General features: G+C 47.2%; 1 protein-coding gene across 2 annotated transcripts; it reads left to right on the plus strand.

Annotated features, from left to right (window-relative positions):
• The first annotated feature begins 1,033 nt into the window (after positions 1-1,033).
• Positions 1,034-13,941, plus strand: CHMP7 (charged multivesicular body protein 7). Of its 2 annotated transcripts, none has more exons than XM_028520430.2 (10): positions 1,034-1,458; positions 3,504-3,675; positions 9,189-9,374; positions 9,500-9,633; positions 10,665-10,713; positions 10,939-11,058; positions 11,332-11,430; positions 11,650-11,710; positions 12,111-12,290; positions 12,528-13,941. In XM_028520430.2, exons 1-10 carry the CDS (start codon positions 1,160-1,162, stop codon positions 12,578-12,580), a joined length of 1,353 nt encoding a protein of 450 aa, XP_028376231.1. In that variant the 5' UTR covers positions 1,034-1,159; the 3' UTR covers positions 12,581-13,941. The 2 variants fall into 2 exon arrangements, with proteins under 2 accessions (XP_028376231.1, XP_028376232.1); XM_028520431.2 differs by having other exon boundaries at positions 1,102-1,288.
• Positions 13,942-25,310: the final 11,369 nt, after the last annotated feature.

The raw sequence follows: 25,310 nt of genomic DNA on the forward strand, positions 1-25,310 counted from the left end.
TGGTCTGAAATTAAAACTTCCTAACTGAAAGGGAGTCATGGTGAGCACTCATGTCCTAGGCTGGGGATCTTCCTTGACAAAGGCCAATGTTTACCTTAACTGAGCCTGTCTGTTGCTTTTTTTGCAGCTACAATACCTACCTTCTGAAAGTCAGAGTATCCCCTTTCTTCCAGACCCCACAGGGCACAACTTCCCACCTGAGCAGGAGACCCCGGAACCCCTCATTGTTATTGCTGCCCAAATACCATCTCTGTGCTGTATACGTTGTTAACTGTCCTGTACCCACCAACGTAAAAGTATTTGTCTCATTTTACCCAGTCTCAGAGATTGCCCTGCTTTGCTTTCTCCCTCCTCCCTAACCTACCACCAATGGATTTCATGTAACCCTCCTTATCACACCTCCTCCTCTGATCCCAACGTGTAAAATAAACTGCATAACTGCCCTTCTCCAGAGCATTTTCTTATTCCCTTAGGATTTCGGAACTGTCAGTTTGGCTCAAATAAACTCTTAAAAATTCTGACAGGTTTGGACATTTCTTAGGTCCACAGAGGTAAGAGTGGTAGCAGCTTACATACCCAGCTTACGTACACCCCGTCACGGACGTTGGGCGACCCCATTATCCGTTGATAGTGTGGTAAAAGGAAGCTACCGATGTGTTGGAAGTTCAAACATCTGGAATAAGTTAAGTGGCTAAGAAGCGCGCTGCGCACGGCGATCCGCGCGGGCCACCCTAGCGACTCTGGCGCCCCCTGGCGGGACTGCAGTCCCTCTATCTGAAACACCAAGAGGCGTTATCAGACGACTCTAACGTGGCTTTCACAAACTCTGAAAGGGCGGTACGCACCTCTACGCGCACCTACGCGCATCTACGCGCTACGCAGGCGCAAAGCCCTTTCTTTCGGCACAAAGACGGCGGGAGGAGGGGTCGGCGCAGGCTCCCTAACACTCTCCAAAAATAGGCTGGTCATTCCGCCTCCTAGCGCAGAGAGGCAGGGCAACGCATGCGTTGTGACGTTGTGCGAGACTTAGTTCACGCTGCGGAGGCGGTGACGTAATGACAGAGGAGGCGGTGGTCAAAGAACGGAAGCCGGGAGGGAACCAGGGCGGAAGGGGCCAGGCCAGGCTTGTGTTCCGCGCCTTGGCCGGGCTGGGGTTCCGATGTGGTCCCCGGAGCGGGAGGCCGAAGCCACGGCCGGGGTAGACCCGGCGGGCCTACTGCCCCCCGAGTGGGAGGAGGATGAGGAGCGCATGTCCTTCCTGTTCTCCGCCTTCAAAAGGAGTCGCGAGGTGAACAGCACCGACTGGGACAGCAAGATGGGCTTCTGGGCACCGTTGGTGCTGAGCCACAGCCGCCGCCAGGGGGTGGTGCGCCTGCGTCTGCGGGACTTGCAGGAGGCCTTTCAGCGCAAGGGCAGCGTCCCGCTGGGGTTGGCCACGGTGCTGCAGGACCTGCTGCGGTGAGGGCGGGCCCGGGCCTGGGGTGGGGGCGGCTCCCTGAGCTCTGGGAGCCAGCCTGTTCTCTGTCCGCGCACCTCGCCCAGCCCGGGTTGGCTCAGAGCAGCCTGTGTTTGCTCAGCAAGCGAAGGCAGAGGAAGACGAGAAGGAGGTTGGGGTTGCGGTGTTTGGGGGCAGATACTGACAGGGTATGAGATAGTCCAATTAGTTGAGATCCAGACAGGAGAAACCAGCCTGGCAGAGGTGACAATGATTTGTCAGGACTGGAATCCCATTATGGAGTTATTTTGCAGGGCCTTCCAAATTTTAATTACCCCAGAAGATCTGTAAGGTAAGATTTCTCAAATAAAGGAGGCGCTAAGGGGGCAGTAGTGGGGAAGAGGCCAGGTTGTAGGGGTCTTGCCGACAGCCCATACATAGCACAGGTCATGTGTGTGGCTTGTCTTGTCCTTGGCACAGGCTCTTTGGAGCAGAATACATGACGGATGGCGAGGGCTTGACTATCTTGGTGTTCTGAGAAGGTCCTGTAGGTGGGTGCTACCTGTGCAACAAGTGCAATGTTTTGGAATACCTGAGGCAGTAGTCTGGATGTCTGGTGGATGCACAGCACATCACAGTGTGCAAATCCTTTTCGTACCCCTTTATTTCATCTGACCCCCTCAGCAGTCCTGTGGACTAGATGACAGAATTATACTCAGCAGACAGAAGAAACTGAGCCTCAGAGAGACCACACAACTTCCTTGGGGTTACACAGTCAGAGATGATGCCAGGACTGGGCCCTGGTCTTCTGATTCTAAGTCAGTTGCACTTCACATTGTATAGATCATACCCAGAGCAGTCTAGCCAGTTTAGTTCCTGCCTCCCTCAGTGAATGAAGAAGAAAGTCAAGTTTGAAATGTTGGTTTTAGCTTCCTGGTCTTCCTGATCAGAAAGTCTCCCTTCCCCCTATTACCCCTCCATTGACTGGCATTGATGGACAAACTGTTTCTGAAACTTCTTTTCTGAGCAAGGGTAGTGTGGACAAAGTTTTAGTTCATTCCTGAAGTGGGCTGCAGGGGAGAGGGTAGCTGAGGAAGTCAGTTAGGGACAGGAACAGTCTGGGCTTCCTAATTGCAGCAGGACCATCCTCTACCATTTCTGATCCAGAGGCCTTTCATACCTCAGTCTCTCCTTTCCTGGCTGCCGTCACTGTGCTGACGTATCCTGGCCTTTGGCGGCATCTGGCACTTGGAGAATTTTGAGGAAGCTGTGCTCCTTGGAATCAGCAGACCTTAGTAGTTAACAGCTTTGCTTGAGGGCCAAATGACCTGGGCTCAAAGCCTACTTCTGCCACTTGCTAAATTACGTGACCATGGATAAATTCTGTTTCCGGGACAAATTATGTACCCTGTTTAAGCCTCAGTTTGACCAGTTATAAAGTGGTGGTGATTATTGAACCTAGGTTTATTGTGAGGATTTCAAGAGATATTCCTTACATGGCCCTTAACAAAGTGACCAGCTCGTGGCAAGCATTCAGTGAGTGTCACTACTACTACCAGTATCAGGAAATGCTTGTGTCTTCTCTCCACTGTAGCTTGGGAAGAGCAGAAAACCCTTTCTCTGAATTCTTTGTATTCTTCCTTATGCCTTGCATTTCACAGTGATCCATTATTGTTATTTTCATTTTATCACTTTTGAGCTCCATTTGTGAAAGTCTCATCATAGGCCCTTCGTCCTCCTGTGCCTCCGCAGTCTTAGGGTTTTGGACCTAAACACTAGATCCAAAGAGCTTGTGTTTTGGACCTAAATTACAGTTTAGATTTGGCCTCTCTCACCTTCTCAGCCACTCAGTTTTCTCACAAGCAAAAGTACCGATGATGCCATCTGGCTTGCCAACACATGAGGCTTTGAGCTGGAGCATAAACATGGTAGCTGCTCATCGTAACTGGCACAGAGTAGCCGCCTAATAAATGGTGTTGATGATGATTAGGTTCCTCTTGGAGGGAGGGGGATGTGGGGGCTGGAATGGGACATTGCATGATGCCTACTGTGTGCCCTTTCTTTGCAGTCGAGGGGAGCTGCAGCGGGAGTCCGACTTCATGGCCAGTGTAGACAGCAGCTGGATCTCCTGGGGGGTCGGAGTCTTCCTGCTGAAGCCCCTCAAGTGGACTCTCTCCAACATGCTAGGGGATAATAAGGTTCCTGCAGAGGAGGTGCTAGTGGCTGTGGAGCTCCTGAAGGTGGGTACTGGGAAAGGAGAGGTCTGGGTGTCATTTCCTGTGGTGACAGGTTCTTCCACATCCCTTGTAAGTATCATTAGAGACAGAACGTATTGTTTTGCTTGGTGACAGATGATAATTCCTTACCTTACGTTCTGTATTCTGTACTTTGTAGCATCATTTGGATGTCAGTTGGACATCTGTTGGTTGGCCAAAAAGTTGATGTGTTTTTTTTCCATAAAATAAAATAAACATTTTTCATTTTCACCAACAACTTTATTGATTTGGATATTTCGAGGATGACCGCTATCTGCTGTATAGAATGTTGATTGTTCTCAATTAATGTTTCGATTGCTGTTGACTTCAGCTTGTCTGCCCTACTGTGGAGCATTGTCCAGTGAAAAATCTCCCACATGAAAACACGCTGACATGACAGCTATCGCAACACAGTCTAACAAAATTGTTTCGGATGAAGTTAAAAGACAACTAAGCACAACTAGAGCACCTTATGGAAAAAACAAATGAACTTCTTGGCCATCCATCCCAATCTATGTCGAGGGTGAGCCTCTATCTAGGAATTGTCAGTAACATGCAGTTGATTATTTTCTGTATTTGTAGGGATTCATGAAAAGCTAAATGCTTAGAAAATGCTTTGCCTTCTGTAATTTACTGACAACAATTTCTCAGGATTCCTGTGGACCTTGTGACTTTCAGCTTTGCCTTCCCCTAAATCAACAAACTACTTCATATTTTCTCCTCTCTGGTTATAACCCTTTCTCACTTCCATCAAAGAGGTCTCCAGGCCCTTGGTCCCTTCCCGCTCTCCTGGTCAGTCAGCTTCCCCCAGGCCTGCCCGCCCTACCAGCCTCGGGCGTGCAGCTGACCCCTGACTGCTTCCCTCCTCAGTACTCTCAGCAACTTTGCAGCTCTCTGGTCCACACCAGAGACTCCAGCAAATCTGCCACTTTCAGTCAGCCCCACAGTCTCCATCCCTGCAGGAGAAGGTCACCCTGTCACCAAAACCAGGTCCGCTTTCACAACCCCGAGCTTTCAGAGGGCCCTCAGAGCCACCCCACAGCCTGGTTTTCTTGTCTTCTCCCAGCCACTCACACACTCCTTCCATGCTCTGCTCTCTCTGTCTCTGCAGACGCTTCATGGAGAAGGTCGAGTCTCCTGAGTCAGCGCCTTCAGGGTTCTGTTTTCCTCCAGTTTAACCTCCCTGAGCCCTCTTTCCTGGCCAGAGCTTAGAGGATGAAGTGTTCTTCTTCTCTTCCGCATGTGCTCCTGAGCCTGTCCCTACACTGCTTGCCCCCATCCCGTAATTAGCCTTCTGTTCTGTATATTCCATCTCCCTCTTTGGTGCTCACCTTCGTCAGCCTCTAAACCCACTTGACTCCTGTGTGGGACCTGGGCCCTTGCCTAGCTCTGCTCTGTCTCTCTCCTTCCTATCAAAGCCTTTGTTGTCACCACTTCCTCACCTCCCATGCTCTCTTTGACGCAGTGCACACCAGCTTTGGCCCCAGCACTCCCCCAAAGCTGCTTTGGACAACATTATAGTAACCCTAGAGAGGAGAGGGGAAAGAGAATGTGCAAAGTTGACTGAACACCTGTTAACAGAAGTATACTGCAGACAATAGCTATTTTGAAACTCCCAGACTAAACTCAACATCAGGGTCCTTGCATAGTCCCAGAGGCTTCCACACAGCTGCAGCCAGCTCAGAATGCCCATTCCCAAACCCCAAGAGAAGCTCCAGTGTCTCCTCACCTCTACAGACCCCCAGCCCTCTCTGCCTTGACTGAGAGGAGGTCTCCAAAATCTACCACCACCTCTCCCAGTCCCCCAGGGTTTTGACTGAGCAGCACACATTTTTCTTCAGAGGAACACCTCTCTCCCCCTCTGCAGTCCACCCCCACCTTCATGGTTATTCCCCCACCCAGTGCCCTGACCTCTAGGGCTTAGCCAAGGTCCCACAGAAACTGCAGAATGGTTTGGGTGGTGCTGGGCCAAGCCCTATTCCCTTGTGCAGCCTAACCTCCCATGTTCTCCAACTGGGGCAAAGGGACATAGGTCCATTTATCCCCATGGATATGGTTTTGGACTCAGTCCTTTGAGAGCAAAGGCAGAGATGGGGTGGGAGTTGAATTACACAGGTCTTCCAAAACCAGCGGTAATATTTGGTAGCAATGTAATCTAATCCTGGTTAGGTAGAAAAATAAGTCATCCAGATCTATAGGCACATGGTACTGTTAAACCTGTACCCAGTCTATGTCAGTAGACAGAACGTGTAATACTCAGGCTCATTCAGTGACATCTGCTTTCTGATATTCGGAGACTTCCTGGTTTTCTCCTGGGATGGAGACTCGTTTACCTCCTTAAAACTGCAGGGTCTTACCTGGATATTTTATAAAACAAAGAAAACCTTCTGAGGTCAATTGATATTCTCAAGTCTAGACATAGAAAGCAGCCAGTAACTTTTTATTTGAAAAATGTAAAAAAAGGAAAAATTGCCTGTAGATTTTGCTATATTAAAAAATTATACAAAGAAACGAAAGTTTCCTTTCTGTTCATCCCATTTCCCTCTCTTTTGGTACGTTCCCTTCCCATGTGTGTGTGCATGTGTGTGTGTGCACATGTGTGTGTTTACAGACATATCTTTGCTTATTGACTGTCTCACACTGTTATATTACTTTGCATTTTATTTCCTTGACAGCAGTCAGTACTTCTCGAAAATGTTATTTATTTTATTTATTTTACTTGTTTGTTTATTATCTGTCTCTCCTACCAGAAGGAGAATTTCCTGGGACCTGGGACCCTGGGAACAGACTCAGTAAATATTTATTGAGTAAATAAATGAATATACATATATATTCATGTTTGTGTATATACATATACCATTTTTTTTCTAGAAATGGAGTCTTATTTTACCTATTGGTCTGCAAACTGCTTTGTGTTCTTTTCACTTAATATATCATGAGCACCTTTCCCAGTCCCTACACAATATAGATTGTCCTCATTCTTGGGGATGGCTGCATGATAATCTGCAGATACACTACAGTTATGTAGTAAGTGCCACGTGGATGGACAGTTAAGTCGTTCCAATTTCTCTATTATAAAAAAATACTTATCTGACAGCCTTGTTTGTACATCTGTGTATTTCTGCTTTTATTTTTCTGGAATTGATTTCTAGAAATGCATATGTACACTTTACATTTTAACAGAAATTGCCAAATAACTTTTCAAAAGTTTGTACTGATTTACACTTTCATCAAGACTACATTAAAGTGTCTAGCCACCCCACACCCTTGTCAGCACTGGGTGACATCAGTCTTTTAAAATGTGCCAGTTTGATGAGTGAAAATGATATCTCATCAGATCAGAAGATTTGAGCGTCTTTTCACCTATCTACCAGCCATTTATTTATATATCCCCTTCTGTGACTTGCCTATTTATGTCCTGTTTTATATTCGATTATTTATCTTTTACATTAATTTGTAGGAGTTCTCTGTATAATATATATTTATGTGTGTGTGTACAGTTAGGGATGTGAATACTGTCTCCCAGTCTCTCATTTGCTTTTCACTATCTGTTTACGATGTCCTTCATCATATAGATGTTTTCTTATTTCTACAGTCGGATGTCTCCAATTTTCCTTTGTGGGTGCTAAATTTCTCGTCTTGCTTAGGAAGGTATCCTCTTTAAGTTTAGTCAGATTTCTAAAAATAGTTTCTTCGAATTATTTAACACTTTTATTTTCTCAATTTGAAAGTCAGTAATTCAGTATTCATTTTTGTATATGTAGAAAGGAAAAATGTGTTTTCTTCTGAATGAATAGCCCGTTGTTTTTAACATCACTTATTCACATTGTGTCCATTAATCTGTTTGTATGTGGGTGCCGTCCTGTTCTCGCTACAGTAGCTTTAGAGTAAGTGTTGTTATCTGACAGGACAGTCAAATCTGAGGAAAACTTTAGGTTGTACCTTATTAGACTCTTCTGCTGTCTTTGACACTCTTTAAAATATTCCGTTTCCTCGACTTTGTTGGTTCTCCTTGGTTCTCCCTGAGCAGTGTTTCTGGATCTTGTTTGTGGTCTCCTTCATCTCTTAAATGTTAGTCTCCCTTCAGTGCATTGTTTGCTCTCTGAATTTCCCTGTGGTTTAATTGCCCCCTGTCCCCTGTCCTGGCGTCTCCTGGAGCTCCAGGTTGTATATCCAATTGTCTGCTGTACGGGTCTTTTCGGACGTGCCCCAAGCATCCACACCAACATGTCTGTCCAACATGGGATGTTTCGTCTTTCCTTTAGAATGTGTTTTTCCTGTTGGATTCTTGCTGTTAACCAATAGCATCACATCCACCCAGTCACTTAAACCAGAACCCAGGAGTCATGCAAGACTCCAGACCCGGTTACCATGGACCTCCAGCCTTATCTTCTACATGCTGTTTGAATCTGTCCCTTTTCTGTCCCTGTTACTATTGCCCTGTTCAGTCCCTCAAATCCTCTAGACTAAATGGTCTCCCTGCCTCAAAGCCTAACTCTTACAATCCAACCTTTCACAGTTGTCAGCTAGACCTCTGTCAGTCTAACCATGTGACTTCCGTTCAGTGCCTCCCCGCAGGCAGCCAAATGAAGGACAGCATGGGAGATACTGCGCCTTGTACCAGAAGGAAGTGCTTTACTCTCTCCCCTTCTGTCTGACCTGCAGCCACTGTGCTGACTCACACCCCATGCCATTTCTCTTGATTACCCTTCTGCCCGAGACACCCTCCCACCTGCCTCACCCACAAACTCACTGCCCTTCAGAATTTTGCTCAACAGCCATTTGTTTCCAAACAGCTTCTGAACTCCTGGATATTCCTTCCCTATGTCTTCAGTGTTCTGTGCATACCTAAGTAAGTATTTCTAGTTCACCAAAGACAGCAGGTAATTTGCACATAGGAGAAACACAGTGACATTGTTTCTTGGAATCTATTTCTTAGACTTCTCACAAAAACCCTACCCCACCTGTTTGTCCCATACTTCTCTCTTGAGGACAGTGGTATTCTTGTTTGCAGCACTGTCAGTTGGGATAAAATGGGCAGAGCAGGGAAGTTGGCATAAAAATAAGACTGGAAGGGAAGGTGGATGTCTGCAGTTCGAGAGAGGGAGCTGAGGACCAGTGAGACGCGCTGGTTCAGGGCTGCACAGGCCGGGCTGAGAACCAGCCTCAGCCCTCATCTGCAGCCGCACCGCCGCCTCCTTCCCTTGTGAGACCGTCGGCTTGGGAGACGCCTAAACACAAAGTCCCAGATGGAAGTGCAAGTACAGCTGGCTTCCAGTACCTCATGGACCTCATTTCATCCATATCCACCAAACTCTCCTCCAGCGTTTAAAAAACACGGATCCTTTTTTCTTTTCCAAAGCTGCCACTTGAGGGAGGATGGGTAGGTGCCCCCTGCTCTTGCGCTGCTTGACTGTCGTTTGGAAGCAGGGGTTGGGGCTCGCTGAGTTCCGGGGTGGTGATCAGGGCCTGTGAGTGTATTTTGCCTTCACTAACAGGAGAAGGCCGAGGAGGTGTATCGTCTATATCAGAACTCCCCTCTCTCCTCACACCCTGTGGTGGCCCTGTCAGAGCTGAGCACCCTCTGTGCCGCCTCCTGTCCCGACGAGAGGACCTTCTACTTGGTGTTGCTGCAGCTGCAGAAAGAGAAGAGAGTCACAGTCCTCGAGCAGAACGGGGAAAAGGTACGCAGTCGAGCTGTCCACTCCATGACTCACTGAGTGCATGGTGCCGTGCGCACCAGCAGTCCTACCTGGGGGGGTCTCAGCCCTTGTGGCAGGGCCAGCAGTAATTTGTCCCTGTCCCTCAGATTGTAAAGTTTGCCCGGGGACCACATGCCAAGGTCTCTCCTGTCAACGACGTCGATGTTGGGGTGTACCAGCTGATGCAGAGTGAACGGCTGCTCTCACGCAAAGTGGAGTCCTTATCCCAGGAAGCAGAGAGGTAACTACCCCTGAGCCGAGCACCCCCACCCTGCTGGCCCTCAGAGCTGGCAAAGCATTGGCACCTGTGGGGCTCTTTAAAAAAAAAAGGCATTTGCTTGTTTGTTTGTTTGTTTTACTGATTACAAAACTACTCACTGCTCAATACAGCTGTGTGGAAAGCATAGAACATCATAAAGGAGAAAAATGAATTTTAATTACTATGACCGCTAATGCTATGCTTATGCTCTCCACACCAGTATCCAGTGCAGCAGCACTGGTCGAGCCGGGCCTTGTCTGGGGGCCTTGGGGACACATTAGTGAGCACGTCTCTGCCTTCGGGGGGCCTCTGAGGGACTCCTGCTCTTCCCTGTGCATGACCGTGCAAGGCGTCCCGGCTAAGGGCACACAAACACTTATCCACAGAGGAGGGTGTATAGGCACTGGATTAAGATGTACTTGTTTTTTGTTTTTGTTTTTGTTTCTTAGATTTTATTTATCTTTAGAGAGGGGAAGGGAAGGAGAAAGAGGAGGACAGAAACAGTGATGTGTGAGAGAAACATCACTTAGTTGCCTCTTGTGTGCCGCCAACTGGGGACCTGGCTCACAGCCCAGCCGTGTGCCCTGACCGGGAATCGAACTGGAGACCTTAGTGTTTATGGGACAACGCCCAGCCCACTGAACCACACCAGTCAGGGCTAGATTAAGATGTAGTTGCTCACTACATCGTACAGTGGAAGAAACCCAAACATGTCTGAAGTTATTGTTGGTGTTAGAAATTGATTTCTGATCTTCTGGCTCCCAAAAGGAGAATCTGTTTTTAAGGTGCCTTAAAAACAGGTTCTCTCTCCCTGTGGGGAGAGAGCTTATATCTCAGCTTACTGCCAGAGTTTAGCAGTGGCTGTCAGGCATCACTTTTCTTGCCATTGGGTAGGATGGATTTGATCTTCAGGTCTGGAGGTACCGTACCTAGTGCCATGCTTGGGGACTTTTCAGGACCCTGCCACCCTGTCTGATGGCACTGCCACCCCAATCTGTCCCCCTGTCTCATAGGTGTAAGGAGGAAGCCCGCCGGGCATGCCGAGCAGGAAAGAAGCAACTGGTGAGTTCTGTCTTCCCCTCTAGCTGTGTGCCTGTGCACTGGGCTGGCAGTGACGGGTGCCCCAGCAGTTCAGAAAGGAACTTGGGGTTCAAGGGCAACAGTCTGCAGGTCGCCCACGCACCACAGAGGGAGGCTTGGGATGGCCATAGCATCTGGGAGTGGCTGTCTTCCTCTGGCCCTCGTTCTGCCCAGTGTGACCCTGACCACGTCTCCATGCCACCCTAGGCACTGAGGTCTCTCAAGGCCAAACAACGGACAGAGAAACGCATCGAGGCCCTGCATGCCAAGCTGGACACCGTTCAAGGCATCCTGGACCGGATCTACGCCTCGCAGACAGATCAGATGGTAGCCACCGCCCTTCTGCCCAGTACTTGTCTGGTCTGTCTGGCACCCACTTCTCATCCCCTCCACTGTGGCTCTGCTGCTTGGATGAGGCCTGGGATATGGTTGACTGAGCCTCTTGTGTTGGGGAGTTTGGGCCCCAGTGGACACGGGGTGAATTGAGCATGGGTAGCAAAACAAAACAAAAAAACCCAAGGCTGTCTTTTGGAGGTGAAACAATATTATATGTGTTTGGCCAATATTCGTAATTTGCACTGATAACTGCCTTCTCTTTAGGTTTTCAATGCCTATCAGGCTGGGGTAGGAGCCCTCAAACTCTCCATGAAGGACGTCACAGTGGAGAAGGCAGAGAGCCTCGTGGATCAGATCCAAGAGGTATAGGAAAGGCTGGGAGGGAGACTCCAGAGGAAGTTCCTGGGGACAGGTGGGATGTGTTGTACTTCCTCTCTTCACAAACTGGACTCTGCCTTGTGAGCTTGAGGGAGCTGCCTTTGCTTCTCGGATGGGGTGACATTACTGTGTACCACTGAGATACAAAGTCAGAGGGCCATGGAGACATGACTCAGAGTTCAAGGCCTGCACTTTCCCTTACAGCTGTGTGACACCCAGGACGAAGTTTCTCAGACTCTGGCTGGCGGGGTAACCAATGGCTTAGGTGAGTGGACAAGGTGGTTCTTCCTTCCTTCCTTCCTAAGGGAACCTCGCTTGCTTGTTCTGTGATCAGTCTCTCTCTGGGGCTTATCCTCAGGACTCCTGGGAAGGAGTTGCCATTTCCTCCCTCCGGGCTCCAGTGTTCCTTACTGACTAGGCTTCTGACTGGAAGATGCCTCTTTAAGGATAAGAGGAAGCTGTGTCAGTTCTGTGGAGTGAGCAAAGCATACCTTCTTAGCAACTTAGCTCCATGCCTGAAAAAGAGTGTGTGCTCGAGGTGCCCTCTGCCTTCCGAGCCACATGATATTTTAAGCTGAGCTGAATTTTACTGCCCTCCATCTTTGACTCATACATGCATTTCTTCCCCGGGCTTTCTGTGTCATCACATTGTCTTTTCTTTCCAGATTTTGACAGCGAGGAACTAGAGAAGGAATTGGACATTCTTCTTCAGGATACCACCAAAGAACCTTTGGATCGGCCTGATCACCCGCACGAGAAGTTTTACACCAACAGTGTGCCTATCCCTAGGATCTCGGATGCTGAGCTTGAAGCTGAACTTGAGAAATTGTCCTTATCAGAGGGAGGTATGGAGCTGTATTCCCAGGGTTGCTGGTTGCTGGTGGCCATGGGCCCTCTGGCTGAAAGGAGCCACACAGGGCTGATGCGTCCCAGACCAGGCACTTAATTTGCCAGGGTTACCAGAGCCTGGGAAGGGAGCTTTGGGCTCCTTAGTTATAGTAAGATTCAGTGCCTTCAACACTGGGATGCTTCCATCTTAAAGATCTGCCTAGTATCGTGTTCATCATTTTTTCTCCTTGCAGGTTTGGTCCCAAGCAGTAAATCTCCAAAAAGGCAATTGGAACCGACTCTCTAAAGCCATTGGAGGACCCTCAAGTGAAGTACCCTCATCTAAAAGAGAGACCAGGCTTGTATGTGTGTACATAGTTGTTTGAAGGAGAAACTCGGGGAATTTGTTGAGAAGAGGAAGGAGAACCACTCTGATTTACCTGGACGCCACCACTCACTACGGGACAGACACAGCTTCTGCGGGCGTGCTCCAGACTCCCGTCTTCATAGTGCCACAACTACACAGTTCCGCATGTCACCTGTCACCTCCCATAGCCTGCAGTTCTTGCCGTGGGCTCAGTTAGGTTTGTCTTCACCTACCAGCTTTGTTCCAGCCGGTGGAGGTGACAGAGCTGCAGCTTTGCTGGATCCATGTCAGTCCTCTCCCCCCACCCGCTGTTTCTTAGAGGGATGTGCTCTGTCTGTGCGGCCAGGTAAACAGCGTGTTCCAGTCCCGCTCCACTTCCACTGGTGAGAAGAATGAGAATCAAACAGCTGCCACTTTATGCGGAAACTGTAAAAGGCTTTTCTCTAGGCTCATTTGTCAGATTCTCCAGGTGTTCAGAGCCACCCTGAGTGGCTCAGAATCATGACATCTGGAGGGGGCTCGTGTGGTTGGTGGTCACTGCTGCCCCTTCCATCTGATGCAGAAGACCTGACTGGAGAAAGGGTTGTTCTTGGAATTTTGAACTTGGGGGGTGGGAAAGCCCAGGTGACTGCAGGGCTCCAAGTGTCCAAACCCGTATGCTTTTTTAAACAGGCGTAATCGCCGCCTTGCCCCATCATGAATTAATTTAAACATAACTTCAATATCTATTATCAGAAGAAGCCACACAACAACACACCTCCCCTTCTTGAGCCAGGCACACAACAACAGGCTCCTTGTTTGAATTTCAGAAACATTTTGCTTTGTGCCCACTGCTCAGGGCAGATGACCTAAGCCAGGCTGTGCAATAGGAGCAGAAGATCGGGGCCTGCTGCTGGATCTGCTGCGTGCCTCTGGTCCTGCTCTCCACCTGTCCCTGTATCCTCGAGCCCTGTCATCCTTCCTGCTTTGACGGGGGAGGATGACGAAGTGGGACAGACAGGAGAGAGTGACTGCTGTGGCAACAGGGAGAAGAGAAGATGACAGCCACACTGCCACACTGCTGCCACAGCGCAAGCCTCCTGCCTGGAGCCGTTTCCTGGCCCTCCCGCGGGAGGTGGTGTGGAGCCGAGGGGAAGCACGTTCGCTCGGGCCAGGAGCTCAAGTCACCTTTCAACAGACTTTTCTCCCATGGGACCTGGGTCAACTGAAATGTTGGGGGTGAAGAGAAACAATCACTATTTTTTCTTTTTTATCTGGTAAATAATTAAAAGAAAAGCCCGAGTGTGTGTCCTTGTCCCTTCTTTAGGTTGCATGAAGGTTCTTGTTCCTTCATGCCTCTCAACCCCTGGTGCCAACATTGACTTGTTTTCACTTGGGGCTGTGGGAGAGTGTGGAGCAGCTTCACAGTGTAAGTGCTGAGCTGCGTGGAAAACTGGCCAATTTCCCTGATGGCTCTCACACTGACGCAGTTCGAGGGGAGGCCCTGTGTCCTTTGAATGGCCTCCTTGGTTAAAGCACTGTGCCATCATTTACTTTTCATTTGCCTGTTTGTTTAAATGACCCAATTTCCCCTGGCTGTGGGATCCTGCCATATTTCAGTCTGGCACCAATGTGTACTCAGTGCCTGCTCCAGGCCTGGTGGTTGCCACCCAGAGGGGTGGGGAGGAGGGGTGGGCTTTGAGGCTGAGTGCAGAGGTAGGAATAGGTTAGATGATCTGCCACAGCACTAGGTCGAGGCTCTAGTTAGTAGGTGAATTGAGCAAGAAATGGCACTGGGAGCAAGCCCAGACCAGAAACAATTCGAACAGAAGAGTGAAGACGAGCCAGATTCTCACAGAGGCTCCAGGAAGTAGGGAACACCCCACCACCATCCCTAACCATTCCTCCCCATCCCCCACCCTCCCCCAGTAACAGCAAGGGACCTGGACTTGATGAGCCTCTTACCTGGTCTCATGTTACTCTCCCTGGCCGATACTAGATGCCGAGGGGACCTTGTTGAAATGTCTTGGCCTGGTTCTTTGCTGTGCTACAGGAAATTGAGAGATGTTGAGTTTGTGTTACATCAGTTGAGAATAAGGAGTCGCCATCGTCTGGTGGTGCCTGTGTTTTTAGCATGTGATCCCCCTGTGGGGAGTGGCACAGAGTCTTAATCAGGATTCTCTCTCTTTTTCAAATGTTACTGATTTTAGAGAGGAAGGGAGAGAAAGAGAAACATCAGTGAGAGAGAAAATCTCTTGGTCGCCTCCAATATGCACCTTGACTGGGTATCAAACCTGCAACCTAGGTATGTGCCCTGACTGGGAATCGAACCTGCAGCCTTTTGGTGTTTGGGATGATGCGCCAACCAACTGAGCCACGATGGCCAGGGCAGGATTCCCCTCTTGAAGGAATGGACCTGGTTCATGAAGGAAACTGGGGAGTTTTCTTATATAGAGAGAGATCAGGCCTGGAGGGACCAGGTTCAGATACTGCATTTTTGAAACAAGGATCTTATGTGGGTACAGACACGACTAAGAATGTTTAGAGATTAAATGCTTCAAGTTGAGTCCAGCAACATCCTCATTGAGAGGTGGCATCCAAGCTGTCATTTCCCTTGGTTATTTCTCTGTGTATTCAAAACCTTGTGAAGCAATCTACAAGTCTTAAAATATCTATGTGTGACTCTGCTGAAATCAAGTAGGGAGAAAAAGTAATGAGTCAGGTGGGGGCTGGTCCTGACTGGGAATCAGGAAACCCAGTTCTAGTCTTCATCTCAGCCACCTGCTGGTTGGTTATATGGCCTTGGAGACCCCAGCCCCTCATTTCCAATCTGCAAAGTGAAGCAGACAGGACGACTCCAAAAGTTCTGATTGTCTTAGTGTCCCCCTGTATGTTCCTCCCTTCTCTTGAATCCTTGCTGCCTCATGACGAGTCAGAGCAGTGCCACAGCAATGTCAAGCCTGGAAAGGTGGCTGGAGAGTCCCCAGTCACTGGTGGCCACGTCAGGGGTGGGAGAGGGGATGCAGTAGAGAACTGGGATGGGAAGAGGGGAGAGTGTGTATTAGGGGAGGTGGGAGGAAGAGCAAAGCTTCAGAACCTCCTGGGCCTCCCTGAAAGGGGCTCTTAGCCACATACCTGGGACCTGGGTGGCCTCTGAGTCAGACATCCCGCTGTAAGACAAGGGTAAGGGTTAAACTGCAACCATTGATCACTGCCTGTCTGGAGGGTAGAGTCCCCTGGTTGAGCAGACCCTCCCTTCTCCTCCAAGGGATTGAAATATTCTGGCTCAATCTGCACAAAATGTAATCAAGGCCCATCAGGAAGGAGAAAACCACCAAATCTGTTCTGAAGGTTGAGGCAGATGAAGCACTGCTGACCCACAGGGGCCCCCACGAAGCCTGGGTGTGGCTTGTGGCTGACACCCAACCCACTTTTGAAGTGTTTTATTGTTTCCTCACCAGCACCTGATTTTTACTCAAGTTGCAGCTACTCTTTAGGGGAAAACGTGTTTGCTTATCTCCACCTGCACACAAACCATATGCACTCACAGACACCCAAAGAGAGAGCACAAGGAGCCTCAGCAAGCGTAGAAAAGCCTCTGTTACACGGGAGGACGCTGAAGACGAGGTGACTTGCCCAAGGTCACAGAGTTTGTGGGGGAACTTTCGTTTGTTGGTTTCTAGTTTCGTATTCTGTTACCCCAGTCCTTTCCCACCTCTCGCTTTTTTTAATCATTTTTTATTTTTCAATTACAGTTGTCATACAATATTATATTAGTTTCAGGTGTACACCCTAGTGATTAGACATTGTATGACTAAGTGATCATCCCAATAAATTGCGTACCTGTCTGACACCACACATAGTTATTAGAATATTATTGACTATATTCCCTATGCAGTATTTTACATCTCCACGACAATTTTATGGCTACCAATTTGTACTTCTTAATCCCTTCACTTTTTTTACCTGCCTTCCCAACTGCCAACCATCAAAATGTTCTCTGTATCTATGAGACTGTTTCTGTTCTGCTTGTTTGTTTATTTTGTTTTTTAGGTTCAATTGTTAGTAGATATGTATTTATTGTTATTTTATTGTTCATATTTGTTATGTTTTTTTTTTCTTCTTACAGAAGACCTTTTAACATTTCTTTTAATACTGATGTGGTGATAATGAATTTCTTTAGCTTTTTCTTGTCTGGGAAAATGTGTGTGTTCTTCTATTCGAAGTCACAGGTTTGTTGGGTAGAGTAATCTTGGTTGTAGGTCCTTGCTTTTTTTTTTTTAATCACTTTTTTTAACCCCTTCTGGCCTGAAATGTTTCTGTTGAGAAATCAACTAAGTCTTCTGGGAGCTCCCTTGTAAGTAACTAACTGTCTTTCGCTTGCTGCTTTCAAGATTCTCTCTTTGTCTTTAACTTTTGCCACTTTAATTTTAATGTGTCTGGGTGTGGGCCTCTTTGGATTCATCTTCTTTGGGACTCTGTGCTTCTTGGACTTGTATGTCTATTTCTTTCACCAGGTTGGAGAAGTTTTCTGTCATTATTTTTTTCAAATAGGTTTTTCAGTTTCAGTTTCTTGTTTCTATCTCTTCTCCTTCCAACGCTCCCTTGATGTGAATGTTGGCACGCTTGAAGTTGTCCCAGAGGTTCCTTATACTATCCTCACTTTTTGGGTTTTTTCCTTTTTGCTATTCTGATTGGGTGTGTTTTATTTCCTTATGTTCTAAATTGCTCTTTTGATTCTAGGCTTCATCTACTCTGCTGTTGATTTCCTGTAAATTATTCTTCATTTCAATTAGTGAATCCTTTATTTCTGACTGGTCCTTTCTTATGCTGTTGAGGTACTCTCTAAGTACCTCATTGAGCATCCTTATAACCAGTGTTTTAAACTCTGCATCTAGTTGATTACTTGTCTCCATTTTGTTTAGCTCTTTTTCTGAAATTCTGTTCTATTCTTTCATTTGGGGCATGTTTCTTTGTCTCCTCATTTTTGCAGCCTCTGTCTGTTTCTATGTGTTAGTAGAGCTGCTATATCTCCCAGGCTTGGCAGAGTGGCCTTCTTTAGTAGGTGTTCTGTAGGGTCCAGTGGCATGGGCTCCCAAATCACTTGAGCTGGGTACTCCATATGACCCCTGACCTCTATTGTGGGCCATGTGCACCCTCCTATAGTAGTTGAGTCTTGATTGCTGTTAGCATATCAATGAAAGGCACTTATCCAGCCCAGTCCACTGCAAGGACTGGCCACAACTACTGTAGAGGATCAGCTGTGCAGGGGACTACCCCACAGAGCAGGACTTACTTCAGCCGGGTTCTGGTGCCTGCTGAGTTTGCCCCTTGTGTGTGTTGTTAGTGGATGTAGTTGGGTGGTGCTTTGATGTGGCCTGAAGCTGTCTACCAACTGCACTAGCTCTGGGGCCTCCCTGGAGGTACAGGCCAAGGTCAGCCACCTCCTGTATTCTCCCCAGAACCACCCAACATGAGCTACAAAGCAATCTGCAGATGGCTGCTACTTGTGCTGGGCATGGAGGTGCACAGGAGAGGCCAAGCTGTGAACCAAAGCTGGAAGCCACTAGTGTTGGGCCTGGGGCCATTTAGTGAGAGGTATAGGGCACACAGAGGCCAGAAGCTGCTTATTGGAGAGATTTTAGGAAAATCTGAAGTGTGAGTCAAGAAAGGCCATTCATATGAAAAAGCCACTGGAAACAGCTTGGTTGGGTCTTCAAGTTGGTGGGGCTGGGTCTCAGGGAATCATCAGGGCTGGTGGGGAGAGCAGTGATGGCCAGGCTGATGGAGACTCAGATATGGTGCCCTGTCTTGGAAGAGCTCAGAAAAAGAACTAATTTCTTTAAGTTCTCTGCCCGCACTTCTGTCTAGGGGCAAGCTGCCCCTTCAGCTCTTACCCCAATGCCAGAAAGTTCAGTTCCTCCGTGTATATTCCTGGGGCCTTGGAGCTGCAGCCCCAGAGCTGGAGCTCAGGGGGAGTGAGTCCAAGTATGTCTGTGCACAGGCCCTTTCAGAGGACCTGCCACCCCTGGCTTCTCTTAACACAGACCCTCAAAAACCACACTATTCCAAAAGTACTTCCTGTCGTTGGTGGTCAGTGATTGGTGCTGGTCGGTGCCACTTCTTTGAGTTGGCAGATAGCTTACTCTGGATCAAAAATTGCCTCTGAACTAGCGGCCAGTTTCCAATTTTTAGGGAAGCCAAGGGCAGTCTTCACCCTGTTTCTTTGCTGAGATGCACAATGAAGGTAACTTTTCTGATTTAGATTTTGTAACAAGCACATCAATTGTGCAAGAAAAAAATTGCACCTGTGGGCTGCACAGCACTCCCCAAAAGAGCCAGACTCAGGCCCCTCACAAGGTAACCAATGCTGTGACGAGGTGACATGGTGCCCCCCAAAAGCATGTCATGAAGTGCAATGGGGATCAAACCACAGCGAATGGATTTCTAGCCCTCTGCAAGGTATAATGAATGTAGGCTGGCTTACTGGAATATCATATAAGGAGTTACCCCAGGATAATAGAAATGTACTTAGATTATACACTTTGTAAGAGAATTCAGCTATTTATTCAAAATTTCATGCTGGATGTCTTAACCCAGGAAAGTTAACCCGTCCAAGCATTGTGCCCATTATGTGTGAGCTAACAAACCAGTAGAGGAAAGAAGGAAGTTTAAGGTACAGCCCCTGCCCTCCAGGACCTTAAAGTCACAGGAAGGGTGTATTAGTCAATCTGGGCTGCTACAACAAAACACCAGAGACTGGGTGGCTTTAAACAACAGAAACTTATTTCTCAGAGTTCTGGATGCTGGAAGTCCAAGATCAGAGAGCAAGCATGGCCTGGTTCTGGTGAGGGCTGGCTTTCTTTTGGGTTGCAGATGCCCCCCCCACCCCATATTCTTGCATGATAGAAAGAGGGCAAGAGAGATGTCTGGAGCTTCTTTTATAAGGAGACTAATCCCATTCATGAAGGTTTCACCCTTATGGCCTGATCACCTCCCAAAGGCCTCACCTAATATCATTGTATTGGGGGTTAGGATTTCAACATATAAATCTGGTGGGTGGGGTGTGGCACAATGCAAACATACAGATCATGAAAAAGGGTACTTCCAAGATGTTAGTTTCCGGCTGCTGTAGCTCAGTGGATTGAGCACTGGCCTGATCACCTAAAGGTTGCCAGTTTGATACCCAGTCAGGACAGATGTCTGCATTGAGGGCCAAGTCCCTAGTTGGGGCCATGAGAGAGGCAACTGATTGCTGTTTCTCTCACTCATCATGTTTCTTTCCCTTTCTTAAAAAAATAAAAAAAGATATTAGTGCAGTAACAGATTAGTACAGCACTAACATTTGCATAGCAGGGGCTGGATGAGTCAGGAATGAAATGCCCGATCTTGGAATCTGGCTCTGGTTTTAATGCGATAACAACAACAACAAAGAACAACAGCTACCATTAATTGGGTACTTAGTATCTGCTGGTCACTGTGTTGTAGGGTGGGTTCTCCAGAAGCAGACCTGAAGATAATATGAGGTGTTAGGGATCACCACCTGTGAGGGGAAAGGGGGCAAAGCAGGACTGGAGAGGGGAAGGAGTCCATCTGGGATGCAGGCCCCCAAGACTCTTGGCCCCCCCCCAATGGGGAATTCTAGGATGAGTATCATCCATTAGTGTCCCATGTCAGGCGGAAATGCCAGGCCTTATCTATTTCTGCCCTCCTCCTTCAGTTGTCAGGTACCCCTGGAGTGACCTCAGCTGGGGTAGCCCTCTGTAGCTGAGGCAGCCCCTAGAGGAGCTGGCAGCTGGCTGACTGGCTGCTGACCACCCTGCCTGCAGGCTGGCAGTGAACCCTTGACGGGAGGCCTGGCCAGTATGTCTCCATGGCTCCCAATAAGCTCTTCGAATATACTTAATCTTTCCAATGACATGGTTACTATTGTTTCTCAAGTGAGTTAATGGAGGCTTAGAAATGGTACCATGGAGAATTTGTCCATGGTTACCAATGGGTAATTGTGATATTGTGATTTGTAATAAGAAAGATATATTTGGTCCTCTTCCTCATTTCCAGCACAGAGCTCCTAAAACCCTTGGGATTTCCCAAGTGATGGGAGCCGTAAAGGCATCTTGATACTTGTTATCTACAGTAGTCCTCACAGTATCAGATTCCAGGGAACGAGGTCTCTTGAAAGGTGTTGAATAGCCTTTCACCAGAGCTTCCCAGCCTTGGCTCTACTCACATTTTGGAATGGATAATTATTTATTTGGGGGGGCTGCCTTAAAAAAACATAGACAGGGTGGCTTGAACAACAGAAATTTATTTCTCACAGGTCTGGAGGCTGGGAGTTCAAGACCAGGTAGGTGCTGACCGATCCATTTCCTAGTGCGAGTTCTCTTCCTGGCTCGTGGATGGCTCCCTTTCGATGTGTCCTCACATGGCACGAAAAAGAGAGGTCTGGTGTCTCCTCCTTTTCTTATAAGGACACCAGTCTTATCAGGTTAGGGCTTGACCCTTATGACATCATTTAACTTTTATTGCCTTCTCACAGGCCCTATTTCCAAATATGGTCACACTGGAGGTTAGGAATTCAACATATAAACTTTGGAGGACACAAACATGGAGTCCGTAACAGGGGGCTTGTGCACAGGATGTTTAGAAGTACCCCCGGCCTGCGTGCACTAGATTCCAGCAGCAGTCCCCATCCCCCATGGTGACAAGCAAAGTGTCTCCAGACATTGTCCCTGGGTGGGGGTAGAGAGATAAGAGCATGGCCCAGTCTGGACAAAGAGGGGGTCCAGACTGCAGAGCACGGTTGTGCACCAAGTCTTCTGTGGGAAGGGCAGCTTCCCCAGTCTGCCCCTTCTCCTCAAACCCCCTCCCCCACAGTGAGGGTTGCCAGGCAAAGCCTTTGTAACTGCTCATGGTCAGGCCAGAGGGATCACACACAGGATTCTGGCCTGCAGTCAGGCACCTCACAGGGTGCAGTCAACATGTAGGCATCTTGCTGAAGGGTTGAATGGGGCTGAAATTCTGTTTAAGCTTTGTTGGCATGGAGCTGTGGTCCCTGCAGGAACCAAAGATATCAGACGGGCTACCAGTGGCGTGGCCCACACTAACAGGTCAAACTAGATTATTTTACAAAGTCCACCACAGATGCAGAAGAGGCATGAGGTAAGATTCAGTACTCATTCTTGATTTAATAAAACTAATAAGCTAATACAACTTAAAAACTAATAGAAGACTAGAAGAAAATTTCCTTAACCCAATAAAGTGTGCATCTGAGTCCACATTTTCTCTTTGTAGGACACCAGCCATATTAAATTAAGGTCCACCCTACTTACCTCATTTTATCTTAATCACCTTTAAAGGCCCCATGTCCAAATATAGTCACATTCTAAGTTCTGGGGATTAGAGCTTCAACATGTGAATTTAAAGGGACAACTCAGCCTGAAACAGAGGGTTTGGCTACACACAGTGGCAGGAGGGGTTGTCAGAAGAGGCCGGTTTCCAGATATACACTGGAGAGGGAACCCACAAGTTCCCAAAAGCTTAGGATGAGATTGGAAGGAAAGGAAAGAATAGAAGATGACCAATACAGCCCTGACTGGTGTGGCCCAGTGGGCCGGTTGTCATCCCACAGGCTGAAAGTTTGCACGTTTGACTCCTGGTCAGGGCTCTTGCCTGGGTTGTGGGCCAGGTCCCCAGCTGGAGGTGCATGAAAGGCAACCATCAATGTTTTCTCACACGTCGATGTTTCTCTCCCTCTCTCCCTCCCTTTCCCTCTCTCTACAAATAAAAAATGTAGTCTTTTAAAAAAAGAAAAGACGACCAATACATGGTGGCCTTGAACAAGCAGGTGGATGCTACTGCCATTTACCGAGAAGCTGAAAACCAGGGGAAGAATAAACTTGAAGTCCGACCTACAATGGAGCCTGAGATCTTTCAGACTTTAGAGATTACTGAGTGGCAGTGAAGCCCAAATAAAACTGAAAGTGGCTAGAGGGGTTCGAGGGAGCCGGAAACCTGTTGTGTCTTGGAAAGTGGGAGAGGAGAGCCAGCATAAAGTTTTGTTGATTCAACCTCCTCCTAGCTCTCAAACTCACCTGATTCCCAGTCTGAACTGGCCCTTCTCTGCGATAAAAACTCCCACTCCAGTGAGCCCAGGGGAGGAAGCCCTCTCTTACAGGTGCTGTACAAAGAGAGTTTTTGTTGGAAGATGATGTAAAAACAAAGGTACAACTCGGCGTGTTTTTCATGATCCCGTGTGCTGACGATGCTAAACAATGTGGGTGATAAAATGCTCTCTCTGAAAAAATAATTTTTGGAGAGAAAATTATTGGCCTAAGTTCCAAATAATTCTGTGGTTATGTAAGCTTCAAATGGCACATTCTTATTACTTTCTTTGTAATAAGCTTTGTACTGTGTTTTTTGGATCATAAGACACACCTAGGTTTTAGAGGAGGAAAGTAGGGAAAAAATTTGAAGCAAAAAATGTAAAATATTTAGTAACATACATAACATAATATTTCACCAATGTAAATGTAAACAGAGCTAAACAGCAGCATTAACAAACATTATTCCTCCCAAATTGGCGGGGCGGTGTGCATCTTATAGTCCAAAAAGAGGAAGTTCATTCAGGGAGCTCTGTGATACAGGGACTGCCACATGCCACACATTTGTTTTGAAAGCAAGTTCTTAACGGTCTGGCATCCTTAAAGCTCATTTTAGGTGCAGCTCATTCTCCAACCCTAAACAACTGGTTCAAAATCAGCCAAGATAACATAGTAATTGTAAATACAGAAGAAACAGCATGAGTTACAGTAATTAAGTCATTCCATGGGACCAACTGGAGTTTTACTTGTGTTTAAAATTGAAAACTGTGGAAGTTACAAAGTATACGGTATAGTATTTTGGCTTGGTAAGTGCAAATTTAGTTCATGGGTGCAATAATTCACTGAATTTAAATATCTTTAAACTCAAATTTATTCTCTTTTAGAAGTATAAATTTTTGTTAAGCTAAAGAACAAATCAAGACAATAATAATGATTAATACTGACTACTCTGTGACTATTACCAAAAATAATTTTGTTGTATAGAGAAGAAAGACGTTGAAAAATAAGCCACTCCCCAAATGTCAAATAAACTAGTTATGACACCAAATATTCAATATGCCATATTTGAATATAAGTATATAAGGGCAAAGCTTACTATATCCTGGGGTGGTTTCTAGCCTTTCAGTGTGAGAACGTAATAAGGAAAAAAGAGTCGCAGCTTCTTCTGGCCCGTGCAGAGGAACGCTGGGTGCCGGACTGAGGAAAATGTCAGATGACATGTGGCAGTCTTTATGTTAAATTCACTGATAGCTCCATCTGCATTTGCACAGAAATGAGTTAATTTGTGGTGTTTTATTATACTGAGTTTCCTTGAGTATTTTCTCTTTTTTCAAAGCCATAAAAAGTAGTGATTTCCTAACACTCCACCCTCAAGCCCACAAAGGGAGTTTGGGAAGTCCAAGGGAATGAGCTGCAGAGCTGAACTCCGAGGCGGACAACCCGCCTGAGCCGGAGCGGGCCACGTGCACACACTACAGTTCACTGTCAGGGGCTAAGTTGTGTCCCCTCAAGGGTGTGTGTTGAAGCCTTAGTCCTCAGCACCTCAGTATTTGGATATGGGGATTTTAAAGTGGTGACTGATTAAAATGAGGCCATAGGGTAGACCCTAATCCAACATGGCTGGTGTTCTTATAAGAAAAGCAAATCTAGACATACAAAGAGACACGAGGGGTGCAGGTGCAGAGAGGGACAGCCATGTGAAGAGGCAGCAAGAGGGGGGCCATCTGCAGGCCAAGGCAAGAGCCTCAGAGGAAACCAGCCCTGCCAGCACCTTGATCTGGGACTTCCAGCCTCCAGAGCTCGGAGACTCAGCTTCTGTTGTTTAAGCTGCCCAGCCTGGGGTACTGTATTATGGCAGCCCCAGCAAGCTATACATTAAGGTGGCATTTCTTTAAATCAAGGGTTCCACAGCTAAGGCTTGTTGGGAAATTACTGGAATAGAGGCTGGAGTACATGGTTGTGATCATTCCCCCGTGTTTTATCTGCTGTTTAGTAGCAGATCAATCTACCATCTACCGAATTCAAGGAGCCCAAGTTTGTGTTTGAAAACCACCACTTGAAGGGATTGCATTAGGAACAACATGGGGATGTATGGAAAGGGCCAGGCCCTGTAGCAGGAACCCAATAAATGAAAATGCTGAGCTCAGATTCCCCAGGCCCCCATGCTATATAAACACTGCCTTAGTTCTCAGTTCATGTAAATTAAATCCTGCCCCACTGGGGAAGGCTGGAAGCTTGTAGAGTTTGCAATTAGGGAGGCTCATTTTAAAAATGTTTGCTGAGCTATTCAGTTTAAGAGATTTTACTGAATTTGCATGCAGTACCACTTTGAATGATTTGGGAAAATTAAAAAATAGGTGGATTATCTCTGCTTATAAAAATAACATACATTTATATTCGCATTACAGAATTACACATATTCCACACATATATTATAGAAAATTTGTGTCAGAAGTCCAGAAGTCTAAAGAAGAAAACAACTCATAATAAAACCACTCAGAGACAACCATTGGCCACATTTTTTGTGTGTATTCTTCTGATAAATGTTTCTCTTGTCTTTCTTGAAATAGAGGAGATCAATTTTTTTC

Source organism: Phyllostomus discolor, chromosome 8, assembly GCF_004126475.2.
Source record: "Phyllostomus discolor isolate MPI-MPIP mPhyDis1 chromosome 8, mPhyDis1.pri.v3, whole genome shotgun sequence".
NCBI classification, from domain to species: domain Eukaryota; kingdom Metazoa; phylum Chordata; class Mammalia; order Chiroptera; family Phyllostomidae; genus Phyllostomus; species Phyllostomus discolor.